The 25,387-nt window shown below is 43.7% G+C and overlaps 1 protein-coding gene across 2 annotated transcripts; it reads right to left on the bottom strand.

Annotated features, from left to right (window-relative positions):
* Nucleotides 1-296: 296 nt before the first annotated feature.
* On the bottom strand, nucleotides 297-24,824 carry TMEM183A (transmembrane protein 183A). 2 transcript variants are annotated; one of them, XM_066625980.1, is made up of 8 exons: nucleotides 24,643-24,824; nucleotides 24,481-24,570; nucleotides 21,795-21,947; nucleotides 20,211-20,370; nucleotides 12,685-12,865; nucleotides 5,092-5,166; nucleotides 3,596-3,751; nucleotides 297-1,657 (listed from the first exon to the last, which is right to left on the bottom strand). In XM_066625980.1, the coding sequence occupies exons 1-8, from the start codon at nucleotides 24,746-24,748 to the stop codon at nucleotides 1,475-1,477; spliced, it is 1,104 nt and encodes a 367-aa protein (XP_066482077.1). In that variant the 5' UTR covers nucleotides 24,749-24,824; the 3' UTR covers nucleotides 297-1,474. The 2 variants fall into 2 exon arrangements, with proteins under 2 accessions (XP_066482077.1, XP_066482078.1); XM_066625981.1 differs by having other exon boundaries at nucleotides 3,596-3,742.
* Between the last annotated feature and the right edge of the window lie 563 nt (nucleotides 24,825-25,387).

Genomic DNA, 25,387 nt, shown 5'->3' with positions numbered 1-25,387 from the left:
TTTGTCCTGGCCTTCAACTTTTCCCTCCAATAGACCAAGCCAATAAAATCTTGGCCTTGATCTAGTTAATCAGACCATACAGCTCAACCTATTCCCAAGGGTGCAAAATGCAAGAACTCAGGGATGGCTCCAATATCCAATCCCACAGGTGAAACCTGGTTATTGCCAACAGGCTATAAAAATCATACAATTATCTAGGTTAGACATCAGAAGCATCCGATACTCACCTTGCTACAAGTGTGGATGGCAGAACCAGGATCTGGAGAATGGAAATAAGAAAGTACCCAGAGACAGCATGGCAGTTTTTATTTTCTGCTTGTCTTTCACCATCCTTAGTGGACTTCCTTCTTTTCTCTTTTTCCTAACTGAGCAGTACCTTGTTTTTGTCTTTTTTATTGTTTGGTTATTAATACTTTTTTAAAAACTTCCCAGTTTTTTGCATTTCAGCCAGAAAGGAGGAGGTTGCCCTATCTACCAGACTACTCATGTTCTGCTTCTGGTTGGTAGTAAAGGGATTCTCTTGTAACGTGTGGTTTTCTGTTAGCCTAAGAAGGAGAAGCTCTCAAGCTAGCCTGTTTGGCTGGGTGCTACCTTTCTCCTGTAAAGCAGAGAGGAAGGTCAGCATACTAAGTTTCGGTGATGGCATCCTGTCTATGGAATTCCCTCCCCCTGGAATTGAGAACAGCTCCCTCTTTAGAGTTCTTTTGGCAGGGTCTCAAGACTTTTTATTTAGGGAAGTTTTTAAATACTGACACTGGGGGACTGGTGCTTTTTATGAAATCTTTTAATGATCCAACTGTATATTATTCTTTTATGGTTTTAATTGTTTTTATTAGTGTTTTAGCACTGTTTTATCTATTAAATTAAAATATTTTGTAAGCTACCTTGAGGGCCCCTAAGAGGGGTAGAAAGACAGGATATAAATTTCTTAAATAAATAGTAACATGGAAGTTACCACTGCATAACTTCCAGGTAACTTCCAGACATGTCTTTAAAAATTAAAAGAATTCACCTCCAAGGACTACTTCACATTGACTGGTGAACATTTCATACTACAAACGTGGGCTTGTGAGAAGATTATAGCTCTGCAATCCTTCTAAATAAGGAAAACAAATATAGCAGAATCTTTGAGCGTGTTTAAAAGGAAACACTCAGTTCTCAATTCCATTTTTGAGCACTGCCAGTACCCAAAGTGCTGAAAACTTTTTCTAACTACATATATTATACAAAAGCAACACACTTTTTTGAAAAAGGACAACACGGGACAAATGGTTAGCACCAGAAGAAATTTTAGCAGAAGATTTTTTTAGGTCATAGAATGTCTTGCACAGTGTTTATATAACCTTATCACTGAATATTCCCCCCAAAACTAGTGATCAACTATATACAGAGGCCAGCTTATGACTAGAATATATTCTACAAATAAAAATTAGGCCTCTTGAAGATGTTCCAGTTCATATGAAGCTTGGAGTCTTCAAATGTACGAAGAGGGGAACTGTGGGTGCCACCAATCAAAAAGACGTACGCTGTGCACAGGGTCCATTACTATCTGCACTCCATGGTCAAATCTAGGTTTCTTGCCATTCCAGACTGGAGAATCATGGAAAATCATTTTCACTCTGTGATGCCTCATATCAGTGCTCACATTTATTGTGAACTGCAAAAGAAACAAATCAGAAGTCTCAAAATACAGACACTATTGCTATAGAATGGATCATTACCACCTAATTAAAGTGAATGGTGTTTTCTAGAAAGAAATTTATTTCTAGAAACAAATAGGTTTTCTAGAAAGTCATATGATATAGCTTTTAAATATTTTAATACAGGTAGCTCTCAATTTATGCAGGGGCTACTTTCCTGGAAAATGGCACATATATAAAAACCACGTAAATGAAAACAGCTTGTCTCCACATAAAACAATGGTCTTGGTATGGGTTAGTTAAGGGAAAGTCATATAACACTAACACTGATGATTGCTTGCCCAAGATGGCATAGAGGAAGGGTTGAGAAGGGAGGCTTCTGGGAGTGGGAGCAACTACTGACGTTGATGGGTGAGAAAGCAATAAAGGAAAACAAAGATGCTGGAAGAAAACTAAGTGGCAGCCTGACAGAGATAATAAGGGAGGTGGCAGATTGCCAGGTTGATGCCAAGTAGGCTGGACAAAAGCATGGAGATGCAGCAACTTGAAGCTTACACTGTAAAGTTGATGAGGAAGAGGTATTCCTGGGATCCTGTCGCCTTCCATACTTATCCAAAGCAAAGGATCTGTGGCTTCTAGATCTCTCCAGAAAAGCTTGCTTTCTTAATGTAGTACTATACTGCTCCAGACTGCAAGATGCCTTGGGAAGTACCACATACTGCTAGCCAGTGATCACAGATGAGGTGAATGAGCAGCCGAAGCAGTTTCCTTATGGAGCTGGGACTTGCTTAGTTTCCTTTCTCTAAGTAGCTCTGTGAATGCTTTTTCTTTGTCTCATTTCTATCTTCTGACTTTAGAGCAAACAGGAACCTGCCAGTGTCTAATGAGGTTGCTCAGTAGCAACTAATTAGCATCTAACTAACCACATTATTTTAAAAACCAAGCCTATGCAAATCACATTTCTCATTCTCAAAATAGCATGATTTGTAAATCATGTAATTTCAAAAGCACACAAATTAAGAGTGTGTAAACTGAAGGCTACCAGTGCACTGGTACTACTTGACATGAATAGCTTTTCATACATACATACACTTGCCTAGTAAGTAGCTTAATGCTACATTTGCAGATCAAAGTGCAATTCTATGCAAGTCTATGAAAGTAAGCCCCACTGTGTCCACCAAGGTTTACTTACTCTGAGGAAAATGTAAAGAGGATTAAAGTCTGAGGGCCCAATCCTATCCAACTCTCCAGCACCAATGCAGCTGCAATACAGCACTGAGGTTGAAGAAGCCCCCATGACTGCCTCTGCACTGCAAGGGTGCAGTGCACACCCCATAAGCATGGCTGCATCAGTGCTGGAAAGCTGGATAGGATTGGGCCCTCAATTTTTAAAAAGTTAACTTTTCCCAATTCACAGTTCAGTTTCTTATCCACTATTGGATACAAGATTGGAAAAGTTGGTGAAATTAGAATAGAAATTAGGATCACGAACTCCTTAAGTCTATGAACTATGTTCTTACATATTAAAATCCTAGAGATTTGAGTGCTAAATAAGTCTTTCCTGCCAATTCAGTTTCAGGTGACCACCCCTCCCTTTAAGCAAGCTTCAGCAGTGACTTGGTTCTCTATCCATGAAGTCTAGAAACTTTGGCATATTTATTCTATGACTTTGCTATCTACTATGGGTGGCATGGAGACCTTTGGTGCAGAGGTGTTCCATTGTCAGAAGTTCCTTTCATGAATGGAGATTGTGCTCATGCAAGAATAACTTCTGCTTTTGTCTTTGCATGAGCACAGGCCTCTATTTATGGAAAGGACTGCCAAGGATGGTTCACTGCTGCAGTGTAGATCTGGATACTACCTGTGGAAATCTCTTTTTTAGCAAGACTGGTGTAACTATTGTGCTGAGCATACTTTAAGAGGTATGATGATAAAATACACACACGAATACCTACCAAGGTAACTGTCATGCCCATGACTATGGGTACATATATAAAGTCAAGGGTAGTGATTTGCAGTAGGCAGCAGTCTTGGTCGGGGTTCATGTGGACATCTTCGTAACGGACAGGTGGTTGAAGACGTTTCAAACTGTTTTTCTTGAACTTGGGAGACTCAAAAAGAAATAAGTTCAATCAGTTTACTATACAGCGATTGCATATCCATAAATTTTCAGTACTAGAGACTGTTCATGCAGACTCAGAGAGGGGTGTTCAGATGGGTGCACCACTGCATGAGAATCTGAAATATTATCTTTAAGGTGTAAAGGTTCCTGACTGGTTAAAGTTCATTTATTCCATTCTATATAACAGGAGCTGGACCTTGTTATTAAAGTTTCCATACAAAGAGTGAGCAGGCACTCAATAGAACCTTTATTTTAGTATCTAAATTCCGAGTACTAGGTTTCCTCATGATAGAGTACTTATCTGGAAATATCTTCTAATTCAGAACTGGGCTAACTGGTGGTCTGTGGGCCAGAAGCAAGTTGAAGTTTTTGCCTGTGATTTTACTCATGAATGAAATAGAGACACCCTAGATAATTCTATCCATTTTAGAGTTCATATACAATATCTGCCCTGTCAATGACATATATACAACTTGTATCAAGTTGTACAACTTTCTGGATGGGCAAAGAACCACAGTTAGTCTACTCTAGAAGGAGGGCTTTTGAAAAAACATACATGCTGCATGATAGCGAAGTAGGAGCCCTTACTACTAAGGGGTGAAACCACTTAGCAGGTTGCATAGGGAGGTTGGGTTGCATAACAAGCTCCAGTACATGAGCTAATAGCAGAAGACTACAGCAATGTTTTTCAACCTTGGTTAGGATCCCAATGGAGTTGCAAAGCCTCCTGGGGTTGCGGCTTACAGGAATGAAAAGGCATCTGGTGTACCCCTTCAGGTACCTAGAGATTGTGCCCCAGGTTCTTAGCAATTGTGCAAAAATAGATTTCTTTAGTGCCAGACTTCATAGTAACTTTTCTGCTCTCTCCAACAAGAATATTTTGCTAGTGAACAATGCTGGGAGGGTGCAATGGGGGTGGGCATATAGGGTCCTGGGAGGAGAGTGGGATTGACAGTGTGTCCCTAGTCTCATACTTTTTTTTTGGGATCATGGCATAAAAAGGTTGAAGACCACTGGACTAGAGCAATCCTCAAGTTTGTAGAAGTTCACTTTCCATTTTAAAGAAGGACCGGCCAACTGAAATTCAGGAAAGAGTTCACTGGGTACAGAACACAATTAAGGCCCTTGATATCAGGTATCGGAAATGGATCAATGGCCTCTTATTCTAGATTTGATATAATACAAGCACAGGCTATCCTTGGATAGGGTGCCTCTGACATAATCATTTTCATTTGCCAAGTTACTCTCATGGCTTTTTCCAATCTCATTTATTACTTTGTATACTGACAGGTTAACAGTTTGATAAGACCAAAAATTAAGATTTCATACCTGCCTTTGGAATTTGAAGCTGAATTCCCACACTGAAGATTGTCGGTCAACTTTTTTAGACCAGAAAAGGAGACACTGAGGCAGAAAAGAGAAAGATTTGTGAAATGTAGATATTGAGAGATAATTCAGAAATAAAGTTGCTCTTACAAAACGAGTCAAAGTAATACACTTGGCATTGCCCAAATGTCACCCTTTTGAAAGTACTAGACTAGGGGACAGTATAGCATTTGCTAATGGCTTAGCTAGACAAGGTTCTACTCATTCCATGCAAAACAGGATGAAAACCAGACAAATGAGACATACAATACAATTAATTTGGATGCAGGGCTCACACTGAAACAGGAGTAGTAAAGAAACTAACAGAATGATGCAGGTTGATCAATAGTTTATTATTAGATAGCCAATGACAGCCTTGTAGCATCTCAAGACTTTCAAAACGTTTTTTAAGTGTACAACATTTAAGGAAAAAACCTAACCTTTCTTCTATAAGAAAGTTCTAACTATTTTAGCATTTGATCAATGTCAAAATTTACTATATCAATGCAGACATGGGGTCAGATGTGCCCCAATAAAGTCATAAAAATAGAATACCTGGGTAATTGTATTGGTGTAAAGTCATTAGTAAGCCAACCCTAACAAAAAATCTCTCACACTTGGAAACGTTTTCAGTACCGTTGCACATTTATTGGGAGTCAATAAAAACTCCACAATGTCAACATCTACAAGAATGGACTGTGAGGTTTATATGACTTACACATTTTTAAATCCAACTCATAGCACTGTGCCATTAACCTTAGAAATTTTGATGAATTTTCTAATAATGCCCTACTAATTTGTGCAATGTAACATTGTTAGGTCATTTTCCTTCCCTCATTTGCTACTCAAGGTTCAGGAGATTAATTTGTTTCCTCCCAGCCACAGCCATCCAGCCAACTAGTATTTACAACGTGATTTGCAAGGACATCTTAGTTCCAATGTTTAAAATCATACATTTTGCACAATTCCTTCCCACCTTTTAATCAACTACATTTGCAGTTTTCTGGGCTGACAGGATACAAAGATGTTTATCCCTAATTACACCTGCAAATTTTGCAGATGTAATTAGAGGTAAACAAGACACCAAGAATCAACTTGGAAGATATTTCTAAACACAAACTCTGTGGATACTTATGTCGAAACACAATTTTGCTGGTTGACAAGGAAGGTTCTAAATGGAAAACAGTTTTAAAATTCAGGATTATAAAGGGCGATGCAGACTTGAAGGGTACAATGGACCCCCTAAAACCCATGATATGTGACATGATATCTGACATATGATATGTGACAAATTTGTCTACTTAAAAAAAATAGACAAAATATTGTATCATCTTCCTACATGTAGATTTCTCACTGAAGTGGAAACATTCTGGTTTAAGAAGACAGAGTAATGAAAACAAACAGCATTTTGTGGAGGTCACATGAACCCCAGCACCTTATGTATATGATGGTTCAGTTTTATTTGTCATTCAAAAAGGAGTAGATGGGAGTCGCAAACTTAGGGGGGTTTGGGGTGCTCAGAGTTCTTGGTTCTTGAACCCTAAAGCCCTCAAGCCCTGTCCAGTAGTACTGCCACCACCCTGTATGTGCAAGTGCCTCAGTCCAGGGACACTGAGACCCTCTAGGCTTAATTCTATCCCTTGCAGGCACTGAGCGCTTTCTCCAACTAAAGCTTAAGTCCTCAAGTTACTAGACCTCAATGAGTACTTGGTAGCTTGCTGAACAGCTAGGCAGGATTCTGAACCTTTGTCCCCAACAGACAATGAAACAACTTGGTAAAAGAGATTTTAGTTTATTAAGTACATGAGGTTACATAAGGCAGTAAATGCTAGAGGCATAAACATCTAGGAAACACATCAGCAGTAAAATAAGAAAGCTAGCTGGCTATCTCTATTAATCCTTAACTCTCACCTGGGTCAGCTTCTCTTGTAGATCTTTTAGCTCCAGGCTACCTGTGAGGCCAGATGCCCATGCCCTTGTTGGACAATGGGGCTCTCAGCGTGCAGGATGTGCACTTGCAACCTCTGTCCAAGAAGGACCGAACACACCCCTTGGGGCACTCATTATAATAGTACTGAGGTGACTTCCTATTTATTTAGACTGTCCAATCAGAAACTTTTGAGGACAGAACCTTCTCAGAGTGGGTCTGGTTGCTAGCCCTCCTAGTTCTTACCCCTCCCAACTGGAGTTCCATAGCTGCATTCCATTCTGCTTGATCAGGCGCCCCTCAGTCTACTGAGGTGTTAAACATTCCAATGGGTTATATTCTTGTTGCCTGTACTTTCTGGCCAGCAAAGGAGAGACAACAATCTTTTTGTTTGTTTACTCACATTCTTGCAGCTAGGAACTGCTAGCCACTTCTCCGTTACTGACTTAGTTTGGTTCAGGCTTCACATGCTAGGCCTAAACTGTACATATTCATGACAATGGGATCTCCCAAACCATACCAATTTTTCTACCATGATTAATAGGGGAGACCTGAAAAATCACATGGTTGTTCAAACTTCATCATAGCTGGAGCACATTAGTTGCAAAAGATATGCAAGTGTTACTATGTTTTCTCAGCACTGCTGAGAAGACTGCTTAGGAACCCATTTTTTGATCTAAATTAAGAGCTTTTCATATGATCTTGCAGTTCCATGGAATTGCTCTACATACCAGTTATTGTTGGAACTTCCTAGAAATTTAACTTTTCAGAGGTTGACACTTCTGGTTCCCAAGCTTCACAGTACGAATAGTCATTTTATGTTACTTGCCTGCACACCAAGTGTATATCCTGTCTCATGACCCTGTAAACAAAATTCTGTCCTAACCAAAACATTTTCCTGGCATTTTAATAAGGAAAAACACACATATACCTCTTTTGCCAGACAACAATAATGAAACCAAAATGTGACAGTGGAAGTGATTTCACAAGTGCATGCAAATGAAAGCTGGCAAGAAGTTAGAAAAAGGTGGATTCTAACTCCTTGATTTTCTACACATTTTACTAACAGCACACTGCTCCTTCTATCCCTTGTGTTGTGTTCTATCTTCCTTCAACTGAAGGCAGAGCTTTTAAATGTCAGCGTTAACAAGTCTGAAATGATCAAGCAGAATTACTCACAATTATGGATGTAAAGAGATTTGATATGTCCTATGACCCATGGCTAACACTGTAACATTCAGATGTAGGGTTTCAACATTACTGGCCATCTGCATAATTTCTATACTGTACTGAAAAGCAGAAATAGTGACTGAAACACATTGTACCAGAGCAGTTTTAAGTCAAAGTTAACTGTCTGGAACCTTGCAACAATTACTTCAAGCTACTGCCAAGACTGAATCATTACACACAGTACAGCAAGATGACAAGCTTTATGATGTTTCTTAACAGCACCTTTGGGATAGTGACATACATTCTGGATGCTTGTGGATAAGCTTATACTAGAATGATACAGGTTATACCTACTTTAGGGGCAGTCTGTCCTCAAAGCTGCCCTTCAGCTCACTTAGCAGTCATTCATAGGATTTAAACACACCATATATATAAAGCCTTAAGGGGAGCAGCTGCTCTATTATGAAAACATCAATGCCATTCTCCAACCTGTTACTCAAATCAACAAAAAGAGTCTTTACTTTTAGATACACTGAACCCTTGATTTAACAGATAAATGCGGGGGTGGGTGTTAAGGCCAAAAGCCTGTTAATGCCAAATGTTGTAACATTAGTGGCAATTCAGACCTTGCTCCCCTACTTCGCTGCTTTTTCTTGCACGCTCTTTAAACAAACAGGAAATGTAGAACATGCTGGGAGTGCTCCCAGCGTGCACTGCACCTCTTATTTTCTTTAATGGAACCACAAGGAAGAAGGAACAATGTAAGGGTTGTGTGGTATCGTATTAGAAAATAGATGAAGCATATTAATCACTTTTAATGTTTGTTTGTACCTCTACCTACTCTCAAAATGGTGCATGATTTTTACCACCCACTAGGCCAACAGCTCCCACTATTTCCAGAGTCTATTACATAAAAGATTTTCAGTATATGTATATCAGAGTCTACAAGAAATGTACCGAAAACAGACCTGCACAAGTCAAATTGTAACCAAGTTGAGAAATGTGCAGTAAAGACATTTATGCAAACTTTTTTCTTAGTCTGACATGACATGCTGCACGCTCTATTCCATTCCCATGCATAAACTACTTCACTTGAGCAGCTCTGGATATCAGTTACAGGGAGGAAAGAAATTAAGCACACAAGTACCTCCTAAGGGGCAGAGGATGTCATCCACATATCAGCTGTCCTACCCTTCAGATGTGTATCATGTGGCTTGCTGCTCCACCAAAGAGTGGGGATGTCTTTAAGGACAAACTTCTGTTGACACCATAACAGCTCCAGTATCCCATAAAAGCTACACTGAGAAAGAGAAAAGGAAATTAAATAGGAAGAGCTGGATTTAGTGCCCCAAGGTTCAAATTTCCCTGCCTTGCATGTATGTTGTCAGCTCCCGTTAGTGAGAGGACAGTTAAAGAAAGCAAACTCTAAGCGCAGAGCTTCTGTAGCTATACAGTGTGCAAAGACACTGAAGTACACATAAATGCATAATTTGCATTTTGTTAAAAATTTGTATTTGTTAATAACGGCAACAACTGGCCAATAATAAATGGCCAAGGAACAAGAGAATTGGATTCCCTGCAAGTGTTTATGCTTTTAAAGATTAAGCCAAACCATAACTGCTATTGCAATACATTTTGACATTTAATTTCCTTTTGTCTGTTAATTTACTATAAACCAGTGATGCAAAAAATTATTAGTATGATAGCAGCATTAACTGTGGACACCAAAGCCATTGTGATGTGAACAGGAGGAAATCCAGAATGCTAGCCCCAACATCTTCTGAAACAGGAACATTTGATAGGAAGGTAAGCTGCTTTGATATGAGTATTAGTATACTGCAAAATGCTGCTAATAGGCTAAAATGCTAGTCCTCCAATTACAACTAAACATTTTTGTTTCTACTGTTACATGGTTGATATTTTATGTCTATTTCTTTTTGAATCAAAGTGTGCAGGCAACATGAATTTGAACATGTATACTTAGTTCTAGGCGTATGTCTGGAGGATAGAGGGCCAACTCACTAACATAAGTTTTTACACTGTAAACACTAGGCTAGCCTAGGATTGTTAAAAAATGTCCTGCTTGATGATGTCACTTCCGGTCATGACATCACTTATGGTGGGTCTGGACAGATTCTCATTCTAAAAAAAGACTCCCTGCGCTAAATGTGTGATAACCACTGACTTACATGACTAATGGCAGGCATCTACAGGCCAGGAAGGCCACACTTTTCACAAGACCATGTAATCACACACCCCTCTTTAGTTGATCCATGGAGTCCCAACACTCCAGATCTGAACAGAAACTCATTTACTTGTTCCAATGGAATTTTCATGCCCCTAAAATTCAGATGAAGCATTCCAACTTCAAATCTTGCTGGAACAGCAGATTTGGTGCCTTGTGACCATAGCTCTCTCCTAAACACTCCAGAGTTTGGGGGAAAACGGTTTTGGAATCCAATGTATCTAACCACTAAGATTAAGTTCAACCTAGGAAAAAGTCACTGGATTTCAATTAGCTAACACACCCTCAACTGGGTGTGATAGAAAAGAAGAAAACAGCAGGGGGTCTACAACCAGAAATAAAGAATCCCCTGATTGAGTCACACTGCTAGAATCTCACTGGATTCTGTGGGGCAAAAACCTGTAAACACAGCTTCAGAGTCGTGTGTTATTCACTCCATTCCTCATTCCAGGAACTTGCTCAGTTGGCATCTTTACCCTCATGGTCCCTGCAACACAGTGCCCTCAAACCTCACAGAATAGGGAAAGATAACCTTAGTCTGTGGTGAGCTTCACCAAAGATCCATCAACTGAAGGCAGAGTCATTGGAGGTGGTGAAGCAGCTTATCTTACACAACTGATTCCAGTGTCTCTCAGATGCTAGTGCTTCTGAACACCCCTACTGCAGACACCAACAGTTGATGGAACCAGACAGCATGGGAAAATCTTGATTCAGCAGTAGATGGAGGTTGTTGGAAGGCTATCAGTTGTTTGGGAAAACATATATGGTAAAAGTGTGGCATTATAAGGGTGGCATTATATCAGAATCAGAATTGGAAGGCATCCAACAAAATCATCTAGTCCAATCCCCTGTCTTTAGAAGGAAAACCTTTTAAAGCATCTCTAGCAGGTGCATGTCCAGCCTCTGCTTGAAAATCTCCAGTGAGGATCCATCACCTCCCTTGACAATCTGTTCCACTGACAAACTGCTCCATGGAAGGTGGCGGATCCCTTTCAACCCCATGATTAAATTCCTCACCATTTTTCTTCTCTGTCGCATGAAGTCACACTGACTGCATACTTAGGGTTTGTTGCTTTTTCTTCTTTGTTCATGAGTGCTGTGCGATTGTGTGCATGAAGGGATTTTTTGTTTTTGTACTATTGTAATAGGTCCTGACCAATCCACCAATGATTCTGTCAGTGGTAAACCCCTTCAGAGGTTTGGAATATTGGTATTAGCTGAAAGTGCTCATCTGGCAGGAGCAATTAATTAAGAACCAAGTACAGCCCCACTGGATCAAGTCATAGGCCCATCTAGTCCAGCTTCCTGTATCTCACAGCTGCCACTGTATTCACTGGCTGTCTCTAAGCTCACCCCTTTGTTCAAGCTACATAAAGTTGCTTTTAGCGGAAACCTTTTGCCATGATATAACCTTACACCACTTCTCCCTTCTTTCCCACTAATCTCCCTATTCCCCTTTTCCCTGCACCCTTGAACCTCTGCATCCTTCCCCTGGGTTTCTCTGCGAAGCCTATCTAATCTCCCCGAGAGCCCAATCCTGAGCTCCATGCGCTGGCTTACTGCTGGTGCACACTGTCACAAATGAAGGTCCCTTTCTTCCGAGGTGCCACCCCCAGCTGCCTTGGGCACAAAGGATGCAGCCGCAGCCATTTTCAGTGCCGCCGCAGCTATGCGCCCCAGGTAGCTCAGGATTGGGCTCTAAGTCTCTTTTCCCTCTCCTCTGCCTTCTTTCTCCTTCCAAGACCTTTTTCCTCCCCTCTATTCCTCCTAACCCCCACAGCTCCAACCTGTGTGACTATTTACCAAAGAGCTTTCCTAACTAAGGTGTAAGTTATTTCAGTTAGGCCCAGTCTGAACCCCTATTTGTTTCTGAGCACTGAGTAAAATTGTTTTGCAAAATTGCCTCTATTTTCCTCTCTCTGTTACCAAATTATACAGCTGTGCCACTGGCGTATGGGATCCCTGCATATGACTCCTCTCTCTATGCGTATATGTTACATGTGTTATTAAAAAAAACACTGCTCATAATACTACCTTTACTTGGCAGATCAAATCACTCATAGAATACACCTTTCCCAAATACCTTAGGTTTCAAGTAAAAAATAGAAAGGCACACAAGTGCTTCCACCACAGACAGAAAATGATTTGAAAAGAAGGCTCATTCGCATGCTTTAGCCAGATAGGAGCACTCTCTTCTCCAAACACTGTTACTTACCTTTGAGTTTTTTAATGTGTTTGGGGTAGTCTTTGGGATAGCAGGACTCCTGGCTACTTGAGAAACAAAAGGTCTATACATATGGTATAAAGAGCGAATTACACACGCACGCAAGCAGTACATCTTTTCCATTGACTCTGGCTGTAAACGGATTGGCAGGAATGCATTCCTATTGTAGTGCCTGAAAGAAAACAAACATTTGAGACGCCAAAAGAAAGTTTCAAGAAATCAACATCATGCACTAGAATTCTCAAACTTTGGATGTCTCTGCCCTTCAGAACATGTTCTATCTTCTACACCAGGGGTGCCCAAACCCTGGCCCTGGGGCCATTTGCGGCCCTTGAGGACCCTCAATCCAGCCCGTGGGGAGCGCCCAGTCTCCAATGAGCCTCTGGCCCTCCGGAGACTTGCTGGAGCCCACAATGGCCTGATAAACTGCTCTCAGTGTGAGGGCAACTGTTCGACCTCTTGTGTGAGCTGAGGGCTCCTTCCACTGCTTGCTGTTTCACGTCTGTGAAGCAGCAGTGAAGGAAAGGCTGGCCCTGCTTTGTGCAAGGTCTTTTGTAGGCCTCGAGCTATTGCGAGACCTTCATTTATTCATATAAGTTCCATCTCTAACATATTCATTTATGTACATTTATTCAAAATTTAAGTGGAAATTCTTTTTTTCCCAGCCCCAACTCAGTGTGAGAGAGATGATGTGGCCCTCTTGCCAAAAAGTTTGGACACCTCTGTTCTACACCAAAGTCAGCATGAACCATGACAGGCATAGAGGCTTACACTCATGTGAATGCAGCCTGCTGCTGCATGCAAAAGATTATGAACCAGAGCATAAATTTGATACTAGTATGGGGAAGAAGAACGTGGTACAGTGGACCCTTGCTTTACAATGGTATTCTGTTCTGGAGACACCAGTGTTTTGTAAACCCAATAATACATTGTTCTTTTGGTAATTCATTCCAAGACCTCAGAAGTTGAAGTTCCTGCCACAGAACTAAGCCATTTCCCTCTAAAATGCAATTTTAAAAAGTGTCTACTGCACTCTATGTGTGGCGGTTATCAGTTACACAACGTTGCAATTATAAAACGGATTACAATACTGTATTCTTCCCTGAATGCACACCGCCATGATGTTAAATCTCCAGACGCGTGTGGCCTCTGGGAACCAAGTGCCTCGGGAACTAAGTGCCAGGTAAGGCACGAGAGTTTAGCATCTGGGCGAGGAGAAGGCAAGCAGACCTCTGAGTTTTGGAGGAGGAGGAGGAGGAGGAGGAAGACGACGAGAGGGTAAGTGTACTCATTCTAACGCTTTGTCTTTCTAACTCCCTGTCTTCTAACCTTAACCTTACCTTTGAATCAACCTTAAATCAAAATGGAAAGTTAGCACCATAAGGGAGGAGCAGAGTCCTACTCGTGAGTAAGAGCAGAGACCTACTCGTGAGTAAGAGCCCAAGGGTCAGGCATTTAAATCAAAGTTGAAAGTTAGCTGCACCTAAGGTAGCACCTAATTGAAGGAAGGGAGGAGGATAAAGTGGAAAGCAGGTTTTTCTACTTGTTTAAATTAAACCTATACTTAACCCAGGTTAAACCTAATCTAAGTTAGAACATAACCTAAACAGTTCAGTAAATTGGGACACAGGACACAGTATCTAGAGAGCAATAAATAATTAAACAAACCCAAATAAAAACTAGCTTGAGGTTACAAAAACAGTCCAGCCTAAGAGAACAGAACTAGGAGGGAAAGAACCTAGTAAGGGGCAATTCCCAACCCATTAAGAGCCCCATTAGGCTAATCCAAGCAGTCCATTCAGGAGCCTGCAGAGTAGGTTACGCCCATCAGCAGCCGTTTGCCTTCCTGAGCTTTTGTAAACTAACCTGGGAAGGCCAGCCCCCTTTCAATCAGGAAGGAAGGAGGGAGGAGGAGCCAGCCAGGAGTATAAAGCTAGGCCGGCCATCGCGTGAGGCTCTCTGCAGACGCGTGTGGCCTCTGGGAACCCAGTGCCTTGGGAACTAAGTGCCAGGTAAGGCACGAGAGTTTAGCGTCTGGGCGAGTTCAGCAGCAGGGCGAGGAGGCCAGGGCCCCAGTAACTGCCCTTCCTCTTCCCTTGAGAAGAGGGCTGCTATGCAGTGTAGGGTTTATAAAAGGACCCCTAAATAAAACAACAACAACAACAACAAAAAAGCTATGCAGTCAGACAGCCAGCAGCAGGGTGGGGGCTATCCAGTGTTCTGCATCAAGTGTCACATGTATGATTATATGCCTCTGGGGCATAAGTCATGGGTGTGTCCTCTGTGCAAGGAGCTCCAGGGTCTCAGGGAACGCGTCCGCTCCCTTGAAGCCTTGGTGGCCGACCTGGAGAAGCACAGGCAGGCAGAAGAGGACCGTGGGGAGACTTCTGGGGACGATCAGGCTTCGTTCCAACCTCAGGCGTGCAGCTCCTCAGCTGCCCGGGTGGGAAGTCTCGGGACTGGAGGACGTCATCCTGGAGAGGAGGGAAACAATCCCCTAGGGGGGATCCCTTCTCCAGGGGATGGGCCCGTATCCAAACACGCTCGGGATACTCCTCGGTGGGAGGGGGGTTGGGGGCTTCTTGTAGTGGGGGATTCAATTATTAGAAACATAGAGAGGGGGGTTTGCGATGGATGTGAGGACCGCATGGTGACTTGCCTGCCTGGTGCGAAGGTTGCGGACATCACTTCTTGTCTAGACAGGCTAGTAGACAGTGCTGGGGGAGAGGTAGCGGCAGTGGTGCATGTCAGCACCAACGACGTGGGCAAGTGTAGCTGGGAGGTCCTGGAGGCCAAATTTAGGCTTTTAGGCAGGAAGCTGATAGCCAGGACCTCAAAGGTAGCGTTCTCTGAAGTGCTACCTGTTCCACGCGCAGGGCCAGCTAGGCAGGCGGAGATCAGGGGTCTCAATGCGTGGATGAGATGGTGGTGTAGGGAAGAGGGGTTTAGATTCGTAAGGCACTGGGGAACGTTTTGGGACAAGCGGGGGCTGTACAAGAGGGACGGGCTCCACTTGAACCAGAATGGAACCAGACTGCTGGCGCATAACATTAAAAAGGTGGCAGAGCAGCTTTTAAACTGATCCCTGGGGGAAGGCTGACAGGAGCCAAGGGGCATCCGGTTCGGGACTCCTCATCCCTATGGGATGAGGATGGGGAGGTTAGAGAACAACAAGACAAAGGCAGAGTAGGAGAAGAAATTGGGAAAGGTAGCATGATGGGATGTGATAGACGGTTTGGCACAATGAGAGGATGCGGGGACAAAGGAGCGAATAAGCAGCGCATCCTGGGGCATTCCATGTACAAATGCTTTTATGCGAATGCCCGAAGTCTACAAGCAAAGGTGAGAGAACTGGAATGTCTGGTGACAAGGGAAAATATTGACATAGTGGGCATAACGGAAACCTGGTGGAATGTGGAGAATCAGTGGGATACCGCAATCCCGGGCTATAAACTCTACAGGAGGGACAGGCAGGGGCGTGTTGGAGGTGGGGTGGCCCTTTATGTTAAGGAAGGGATAGAATCCAACAAAGTAGAGATTGAAGGTGGGTCCGACTCCACCGTAGAATCTCTGTGGGTTAAATTACCAGGCTTGTGCAGCGATGTAATACTGGGGGCGTGCTATCGTCCTCCAGACCAGAAACTGGAAGCAGACCTTGAAATGAGGAAACAGATCAGGGAGGTGACAAGGAGGGACAGGGTTGTAATCATGGGGGACTTCAATTATCCTCATATTGACTGGGTCAATTTGTGTTCTGGTCACGATAAGGAAACCGGATTTCTTGACGTGCTAAATGACTGTGGCTTAGATCAGCTAGTCACGGAGCCCACCAGAGGACAGGTGACTCTGGATTTAATATTGTGCGGTATGCAGGACCTGGTTAGAGATGTAAACGTTACTGAGCCATTGGGGAACAGTGATCATGCTGCGATCCGTTTTGACGTGCATGTTGGGGGAAGAATACCAGGCAAATCTCCAACAAAAACCCTTGACTTCCGACGGGCGAACTTCCCTCAAATGAGGAGGCTGGTTAGAAGGAGGTTGAAAGGGAGGGTAAAAAGAGTCCAATCTCTCCAGAGTGCATGGAGGCTGCTTAAAACAACAGTAATAGAGGCCTAGCAGAGGTGTATACTGCAAAGAAAGAAGGGTTCCACTAAATCCAGGAGGGCGCCCGCATGGCTAACCAGCCACGTTAGAGAGGCTGTGAAGGGCAAGGAAGCTTCCTTCCGTAAATGGAAGTCTTGCCCTAATGAGGAGAATAAAAAGGAACATAAACTGTGGCAAAAGAAATGTAAGAAGGTGATAGGGGAGGCCAAGCGAGACTATGAGGAACGCATGGCCAGCAACATTAAGGGGAATAATAAAAGCTTCTTCAAATATGTTAGAAGCAGGAAACCCGCCAGAGAAGCGGTTGGCCCTCTGGATGGTGAGGGAGGGAAAGGGGAGATAAAAGGAGACTTAGAGATGGCAGAGAAATTAAATGAGTTCTTTGCATCTGTCCTCATGGCAGAAGACCTCGGGCAGATACCGCTGCCCGAACGGCCCCTCCTGACCGAGGAGTTAAGTCAGATAGAGGTTAAAAGAGAAGATGTTTCAGACCTCATTGATAAATTAAAGATTAATAAGTCACCGGGCCCTGATGGCATCCACCCAAGAGTTATTAAGGAATTGAAGAATGAAGTTGCAGACCTCTTGACTAAGGTATGCAACTTGTCCCTCAAAACGGCCATGGTGCCAGAACATTGGAGGATAGCAAATGTCACGCCTATTTTTAAAAAGGGAAAGAGGGGGGACACAGGAAACTATAGGCCGGTCAGCCTAACATCCATACCGGGTAAGATAGTGGAATGCCTCATCAAAGGTAGGATCTCAAAACACATAGATGAACAGGCCTTGCTGAGGGAGAGTCAGCATGGCTTCTGTAAGGGTAAGTCTTGCCTCACGAACCTTACAGAATTCTTTGAAAAGGTCAACAGGCATGTGGATGTGGGAGAACCCGTGGACATTATATATCTGGACTTTCAGAAGGCGTTTGACACGGTCCCTCACCAAAGACTACTGAAAAAACTCCACAGTCAGGGAATTAGAGGACAGGTCCTCTCATGGATTGAGAACTGGTTGGAGGCCAGGAAGCAGAGAGTGGGTGTCAATGGGCAATTTTCACAATGGAGAGAGGTGAAAAGTGGTGTGCCCCAAGGATCTGTCCTGGGACCGGTGCTTTTCAACCTCTTCATAAATGACCTGGAGACAGGGTTGAGCAGTGAGGTGGCTAAGTTTGCAGATGACACCAAACTTTTCCGAGTGCTGAAGACCAGAAGTGATTGTGAGGAGCTCCAGAAGGATCTCTCCAGACTGGCAGAATGGGCAGCAAAATGGCAGATGCGCTTCAACGTCAGTAAGTGTAAAGTCATGGACATTGGGGCAAAAAATCAAAACTTTAGATATAGGCTGATGGGTTCTGAGCTGTCTGTGACAGATCAGGAAAGAGATCTTGGGGTGGTGGTGGACAGGTCGATGAAAGTGTCGACCCAATGTGCGGCGGCAGTGAAGAAGGCCAATTCTATGCTTGGGATCATTAGGAAGGGTATTGAGAACAAAACGGTTAGTATTATAATGCCGTTGTACAAATCGATGGTAATGCCACACCTGGAGTATTGTGTCCAGTTCTGGTTGCCGCATCTCAAAAAAGACATAGTGGAAATGGAAAAGGTGCAAAAGAGAGCGACTAAGATGATTATGGGGCTGGGGCACCTTCCTTATGAGGAAAGGCTACGGCGTTTGGGCCTCTTCAGCCTAGAAAAGAGACGCTTGAGGGGGGACATGATTGAGACATACAAAATTATGCAGGGGATGGACAGAGTGGATAGGGAGATGCTCTTTACACTCTCACATAATACCAGAACGAGGGGACATCCACTAAAATTGAGTGTTGGGCGGGTTAGGACAGACAAAAGAAAATATTTCTTTACTCAGCGTGTGGTTGGTCTGTGGAACTCCTTGCCACAGGATGTGGTGCTGGCGTCTAGCCTAGACGCCTTTAAAAGGGGATTGGACAAGTTTCTGGAGGAAAAATCCATTATGGGGTACAAGCCATGATGTGTATGCGCAACCTCCTGATTTTAGAAATGGGTTATGTCAGAATGCCAGATGCAAGGGAGGGCACCAGGATGAGGTCTCTTGTTATCTGGTGTGCTCTCTGGGGCATTTGGTGGGCTGCTGTGAGATACAGGAAACTGGACTAGATGGGCCTATGGCCTGATCCAGTGGGGCTGTTCTTATGTTATGTTCTTAAAAACTCTACTGAGATACTAGATAGAAGGCTTGTGTTTGCATCAGCTAAATCCTTTCCTCCATATACACAGAGCCATGTTGTTAAAAATGCTGTTGTTGGACAAAACAAAATGCTTGTACTCACATTGCTGGTTGGTTTATCTGTTACCCGCCAGGTTCTGTTGACAGCAACTGTAAGCCTATTGTAATGTGAATAACTTATCTAGTGAACCTTGTTTTACTATGGAGAGCCCCAATATAGAGTGCTTTGATTGCAAAAGTGGACTCATTGTAAAGTGAGGGCCTCATCAACAACGGTCATGTTGTATCCAAGTCTGACAACTAGTATTTGGACAGTTACTGCTTGCTATGAATTTAGCAAAAGCTAAATATTCTGAGAGAAAATAGTACTATAGAGTTTGGCCTGGATCTCTGGGTAAAGTGTACCCTTTCCCACCCACTCTAAGCTTGGGTCTTGCAGGCACACACTAACCAACCTACAATGCCTGCAGTTCAACCTTCCATTCTTGCCTCAAAATAGGCAGCACTGCTATAAGTGCTAGAGCAGGGGTGTCAAACTCATTTCATACAGAGGGCTGAGGGCTGGAAGTGATGTCATTAAGCAAGAAGTGATGTCATTAAACAAGTCATAACAAAAAACACTTCTCACTTAGGAACTCATTAGCTGCAAATGACAAAAAAAATATGAATCTTGATCATACTTCAAGATATGAGAGAGTCCAATTTTCATGTGGGCTGCCCTTTCAGCAGTAACACCTTAGCACTACACAGCAGCTGAAAGCCTGAGGGCCGTATAAAAAGCTTCCGTGGGCTGCATCTGGCCCCTGGGCCTTTTGTTTGACACCCCTGTGCTAGAGCTTTACAGACTGGCTTATGCAACAGGGATGTTTTTGTTGCTACAAGAATTTCAAAGGTCTGCTAAAAGAAAGTACAATGTAGAAGTTGAGAAGTGCAATCCTAGGCATGTCTACTCAGATGTAAGCCCTGACAAATTCAGTAAGACTTACTTGTAGATGTGCATATAGAAATGTAGCTTTAGGATTACATTACAGGCTTCTCATTTTACTTTTGGATCTATACTTAATAGTGAGGTATAAAGACAAGCATTTTTGTACATAAAGGTCTATTATAGATATTTTGCAATATGTTTATTATATACAGTAGCCTCTGTCAAAGACCTCAGATCACCAAGAAGATTTTTAAAAAAGGCTTTAGAACAGTCATACCTTCTATAAAGTCTGGTCCAAAAGGCAGCTGTGCAAGTGACTGTCCAGGCTTTTTTACAAATAAGAGAAAAATTCACAGTATCTTCTGGACGTATGTAGGATGCCAGCACCAACCAAATGTCAATGGGAAACTCTGTGCCTTCTACGCCATCTGAGGTTTCTAGAGACAAATGAATAAACAAATGTTACTGACAATTCTTACCTTAACAGTTTTTCAGGATTCAGGAAGAAACTGGCATCGCTTTAGTGAAATAAAGATAAAGTGGAAGTTTCCTTTTATTACAAAATATAAACAAAAATATTAGTCTCTATTGATTTGGCTATAATTAGATCATAGTACAATATACTTTTACTACGTTGTCTCATAAGGAGTTGTAAACATGATACTAGAGCAGCAGTTCTCAAACTTTTCATCTCTGGAGCCCTTTACACTCCTAAAAGAAGTTTTGGGGAGCAGCATCAGCACATGTGCAGAGCCATGAGGCGCCCAGTGAATTGGTACATGTGTGGAGCGGTGCACTGCTGAGCGCAATGCCAAAAACCAGTGAAGAGGCGGACAGAAGGAGCAAGGACAGTCACAAACAGGGGAGCCAGGACGGATGAATGAGCAAAGTGGGCAAATGGTGGCCATTTATGGTGTGCTTGTAGAGCCCCTGAAGGTATCACAGGGAGTCCTAGGGCTCCTAAGGACACACTTTGAGAAGTGCTGTGCTACAGTAAGCTTTTAGATTTCTTCTTAGGACGCTACAAGAAGACTACTTTGGTAGAACAACCCTAGTGTTTTAGCAAATGCATGGGTGATAAAGCCAAGAACCAGTTAAACCCATTTTTGCCTGGCCCACACATACATTTGGTCCCTGTTGCGTATATGCAATGTTGGGCAGAAACAGCTAAACCTGCTTTTGCTCCCTAGCAAATGTCTAGAACAAATACAAGGAAATGTTCCAGGCTAGATAGGTGTAATATGGGAAGATTTTGCCCCTTCACCATATAAGCAGCTTCCTTAAAACACATGGAACCACCCCGCACTTGATGGTCACCAAACCTGGAAGTGCCAATGATGTGATGATGCCATTAGCACTTCTAGGTTCATGCCTGGAAAAAAAGCAGGGAGGGCAGGTGGGTACACATAGCAGTGTTCAGGGCCCTAAGTTTACAGAGCAAAGTCTCTGCTCTGTGATCTGCCATGCTTGTGCTGCAGAGCAGCTTGGCTGACCTATGAAGCCCAGTTTGGAAACCAATGCACCAGTCAGCTCAGTGTGACATCAAGATTAGCCCAATATATCGGTACAAAAATTCCATGGAGTAGCCAAGTCTAACTAGCACAAAGTCAGAGTAAACTTCATGGTAGAGTAGGGATCTCCCCTGGTCCAAGGTCACATGGTTTTCAGCAGGACTCAGTTTGCCAACACAGGTAGCAATAAGGAACTACATTTGCCAAATAAAGAAATAAATGCAGAAACAGATGTGCTTGAGTAGTTATTGTTCAAATACTTAATTCAAGTGAAAGCAGATACTAAGACAAACAAAAAACATTTTGGAAAAGACTCTTCTAATAGCAATTAAATAAACCACAGCTCTTACCTTTGTGTCTCTTGCTTTTCTTTTTCCTAGACAATATTCCATCACTAGTGAAGTCTTTAGAATCCATTTCATCACTACTGCCACAGGACTCTGCCATTGACAGTACTTCATCAGCAGGTACACAAGAGGCTTCCAAACCACAAAGTGATTTTACTAGAACCATAAAATGTTTTGAGATATAAGAGTTGGTAAATGTCTAGAATAAGTTTCAGTTCAGTAATCCAACTGCCAAAGAAAAAATAATTGAAAGAGGTAGTTGTAAAAGAAACACATGCGTCAATTCACACAGCTTGGTCTGCCATCTGTACCACAACGTGCCTGTGGCAATGAAGTCTCTGATCCCAATTTTCAAAGCTGGTGTGACACCATCGAATAATTGGTACACCAGAGAACTAAGCACTTTGTAATCCAGATTCAGTGAAGGAAAATTGACAGTTTATTGGGGATTAAAACATCACACTGTACACATGGAGGACTGGAAGAAGTTCTGAGATGTAGAAAGTTAAGTTTAAGCAGCAAGGAAACCAAAGAGTGCAGAGTAAGCAATGAACTGGAAAAAGGAGTTACTGGAAAGAATGGTAGGCAGAGGATATTTGAGAAAGAGGGCAAAGGTGACAGGGTATTAAGAAAAATGTGAATGAAAGGAGGCTCCCAAATAAGGTAAAGAGGAACTGTACACCAGAAAGGAATAATAGGAAGGCTGCTCAACAAACAAGTTATCTGCATAAAGTGCCAGTGAGGGCAGGGGTCTGGCAAAAGCAGGGACCTCAGGACAATGGTGGCAGAAGATATTCACAGCTAAAGAGAAAAAACCAAGGAGACTGTGAAATGAAGGTGATTTCTGCAGCAGGGGATGCATCCACCATGGTGGTTTAATTTCTTGAGGCACCAGTTCTTGAATAGGAATGTTCAGCTAGTATACTATGAGAATGTGCTTAGGATGAACACAAAGAATCCATCATTACACACTGGAAGAACAATGGGCATGTAACGTGTGTCATTGTAACACACAGTACTTTAAAGCTGGTATTTTATTATCACTATCTTCACCACTACAAAAGCTCCAGAATCACCATTTTGCAACACTTAAAGTTGAATCCTGAAAAAGTTAATTTGCCAGTGTCCAATTTATGGCCATTGGTTCTTGTGTCCAGAATTTCCATTATTTTATTTATTTACTCTATTTTTATCCCGTCTTTCTCCCCGAAGGGACCCAAGATGGCTTACAGCAATGCATAAAAGATACAAATATGTAAAAAATGCAATTAAAAACACAAATTAAAAATTAAATTAAACCATTTTTGAAAACAACCAATATTTAATCAAAATTTCAAGTTACTTCCAGTTCTTAACGTAACCGCAAATGGTATCTGCAGCAGGTAAGGATAAGATTCAGAAAATTGCATGTCTTTTTAAAGGCTCAAACCTCCCATTTGATCTCTCATAAACTGCTTGATTGAGGACATTTCAGCACTTCTTGCTTGGCAAAGAACCAGCATACATTTACAGATGTGAATTTGTGTAGCTTCAGTTACACTTTTGTTTCTGGATATTGGATAAGATCAATCCTGTCAGTACTTGTTAGTTCGATGAAGTACTACAGAACTAACATTTGTAGCTCATCCCGAAAGATGCTATATCAGTGTTTCTCAATGTTTGTCCTCCACCATACCACTTCACACAGACCACTGAATAACTGGCGATAACATTAACATCTGGGCTGGGAAGCCAGACATAACATGACAAAGGGTGCAATCCTAACCCCTTATGTCAGTGCTTTCCAGCACTGGCATAGTGGTGCCAATGGGACGTGTGCTGCATCCTGCAGTTGGGTGTCACTCACGGAGGCCTCCTCAAAGTAAGAGAATGTTTGCTCCCCTACCTCAGAGCTGAATTGCCCTTATGTCAGTGCTGGAAAGCACTGACATAAGGGGTTAGGATTGCACCCAAACAACAGTAAGAGGCTCAGGGTGGACAGGAGGTCTTTTAGGAGCATGGAAAAGCATGCTTTGGAGCTCTGCCCACCAAGCTTCGCCTCCTACCATTATCTGTAGTGTTGCGTGCCTGGCCTCGCTGCTGGGTAGCAGGAGTCCCTTGAGCACCACCAGGCACCACCTCAAAAACCACTGGTAGTATCACTACCACTGGTTGAGAAACAGTGTGCTATACAACACAGAAGAAAGCCACGAGTCTAATTAGCAAACGAACACCTAGCTATGTACACTATTAGCAAGGATTGAGGAGAACAGGTGGCAGACAGCCAAAGAACAAACAATGACACGAATGCCAGGTTTGCAGTACAAACATGCCCTGTACTGGGCAGTGCAGCCTGGAATTCCAAATCCACGTGACAAGTATCTTGGCTTTTCCTACACGCAAGTGTTTTTGGGCAGCTGCCTTGGAAAAGAGCTCCTGGAGGGGTCATGGATGGACACCACGGAGGGACGGGTGGTGGGTGGGGAGGCTCTGCACGTGGGTTGTGGGTGCTTGGGCACTTTACATGGCGGCCACGCCTTTCAAACGACTCCACTGGGGAGGCTCTGCCTCACCTGCCTCCCCACTCACTGGAGTGCTGGGCTGTGGGCGCCTCACAGGGGGGCGGTGCTGCGGCGGGGAGGCTCTGCCCCACTCACTCACCCACCCACCCACCCCCAGGCGCAACCGCAGGGCTCCTGAGCCGCCTCACCTTCCTGCTGCACGGCGTTGGCCACAGCCTTCTTGACGCGCCCGGACTTCACCACGGCGGGGTCGGAGTTGGCGTAGTCGGCCACGGTCACTGCGAGAAGAGCACACAGAGGGTCAGGCGTCGCGTCCAGGGGGCGCCCCCAGCCCCAGGCCGGCTACTCACCGCGCTCCAGGCAGACGGCGTCGGCGCGAAACTTGAGGCGCTTGCGGGCCCCGCGCTTGCGCATGGCGGAGAAGGGAGCCGCTACCGGGCGGTCTCGAGGCGCCATCTTCGCAGGCAGGCCGGACCCGCGGAGCCTCGCTCGTCGGCCTCCTGCAGCCCTTCAGCCATCCCGTTCCGGCCGGCACCCCGCCTCCACTCTCGCGACATCTCCAAAGCCGCCGCGCGTCGACGCCATCGGCTCGCGACTGCTAGCTCGGAGTCTGGCGGACTGCTAATGCACAGCCGTCGGTCGACACTGTCTCGTCACCCTGAAGGGCGCCTGGTGCCTCCCCGGGTCCCCCCCGCACAAGCTCCCCGTGCAGCATGTCAGGCTGTAATGCCTTCCGCACTTTCCAGGGAGTAAGCCCCATTGACTTACTTACTCACCCCATGGGGCTTACATCTGAGTAGACACGCACACGTTGGACTCTGAGGCTGCAATCCTTTCCACTCTTACTTGGGAGTAAGCCCCATTGACTACAATAGGACTCCTGAGAAGACATGCACAGGGTTGGGCTCCTGTGTCCTTCAATGAAAAGACAGCAGGGAGTAGAGAAGGTCTGCATTTCAAACCTTTGCTCATCTCACCCAGTGCTCTTGAGCAGGTCCCTCTCAGTCACAGCCTGGGGAGAGGAAACCTCCCCCACCTATATGAAAATAGGTTCCTAGAACTGTTCCAGAAGCTCCCTTTCCTTATAAAAAGGGC

This window comes from Tiliqua scincoides, chromosome 4 (genome assembly GCF_035046505.1).
Source record: "Tiliqua scincoides isolate rTilSci1 chromosome 4, rTilSci1.hap2, whole genome shotgun sequence".
Classification (NCBI taxonomy): Eukaryota; Metazoa; Chordata; class Lepidosauria; order Squamata; family Scincidae; genus Tiliqua; species Tiliqua scincoides.
The sequence above is the reverse complement of the archived record's forward strand: the minus strand, read 5'-3'. Positions and strand labels throughout refer to the sequence as shown.

What these genes read in the sequence shown, in the direction of transcription:
- TMEM183A (XM_066625980.1), bottom strand. Translation starts at nt 24,748, where the DNA reads ATGGCGCCTCGAGACCGCCCGGTAGCGGCTCCCTTCTCCGCCATGCGC. An exon ending in ACACATTAAAAAACTCAAAG is followed by an intron (nt 5,167 to 12,684) that starts GTAAGTAACAGT and finishes TTTCTGCCTCAG; the next exon opens with TGTCTCCTTTTCTGGTCTAA. An exon ending in TGGGCATGACAGTTACCTTG is followed by an intron (nt 1,658 to 3,595) that starts GTAGGTATTCGT and finishes TTTCTTTTGCAG; the next exon opens with TTCACAATAAATGTGAGCAC.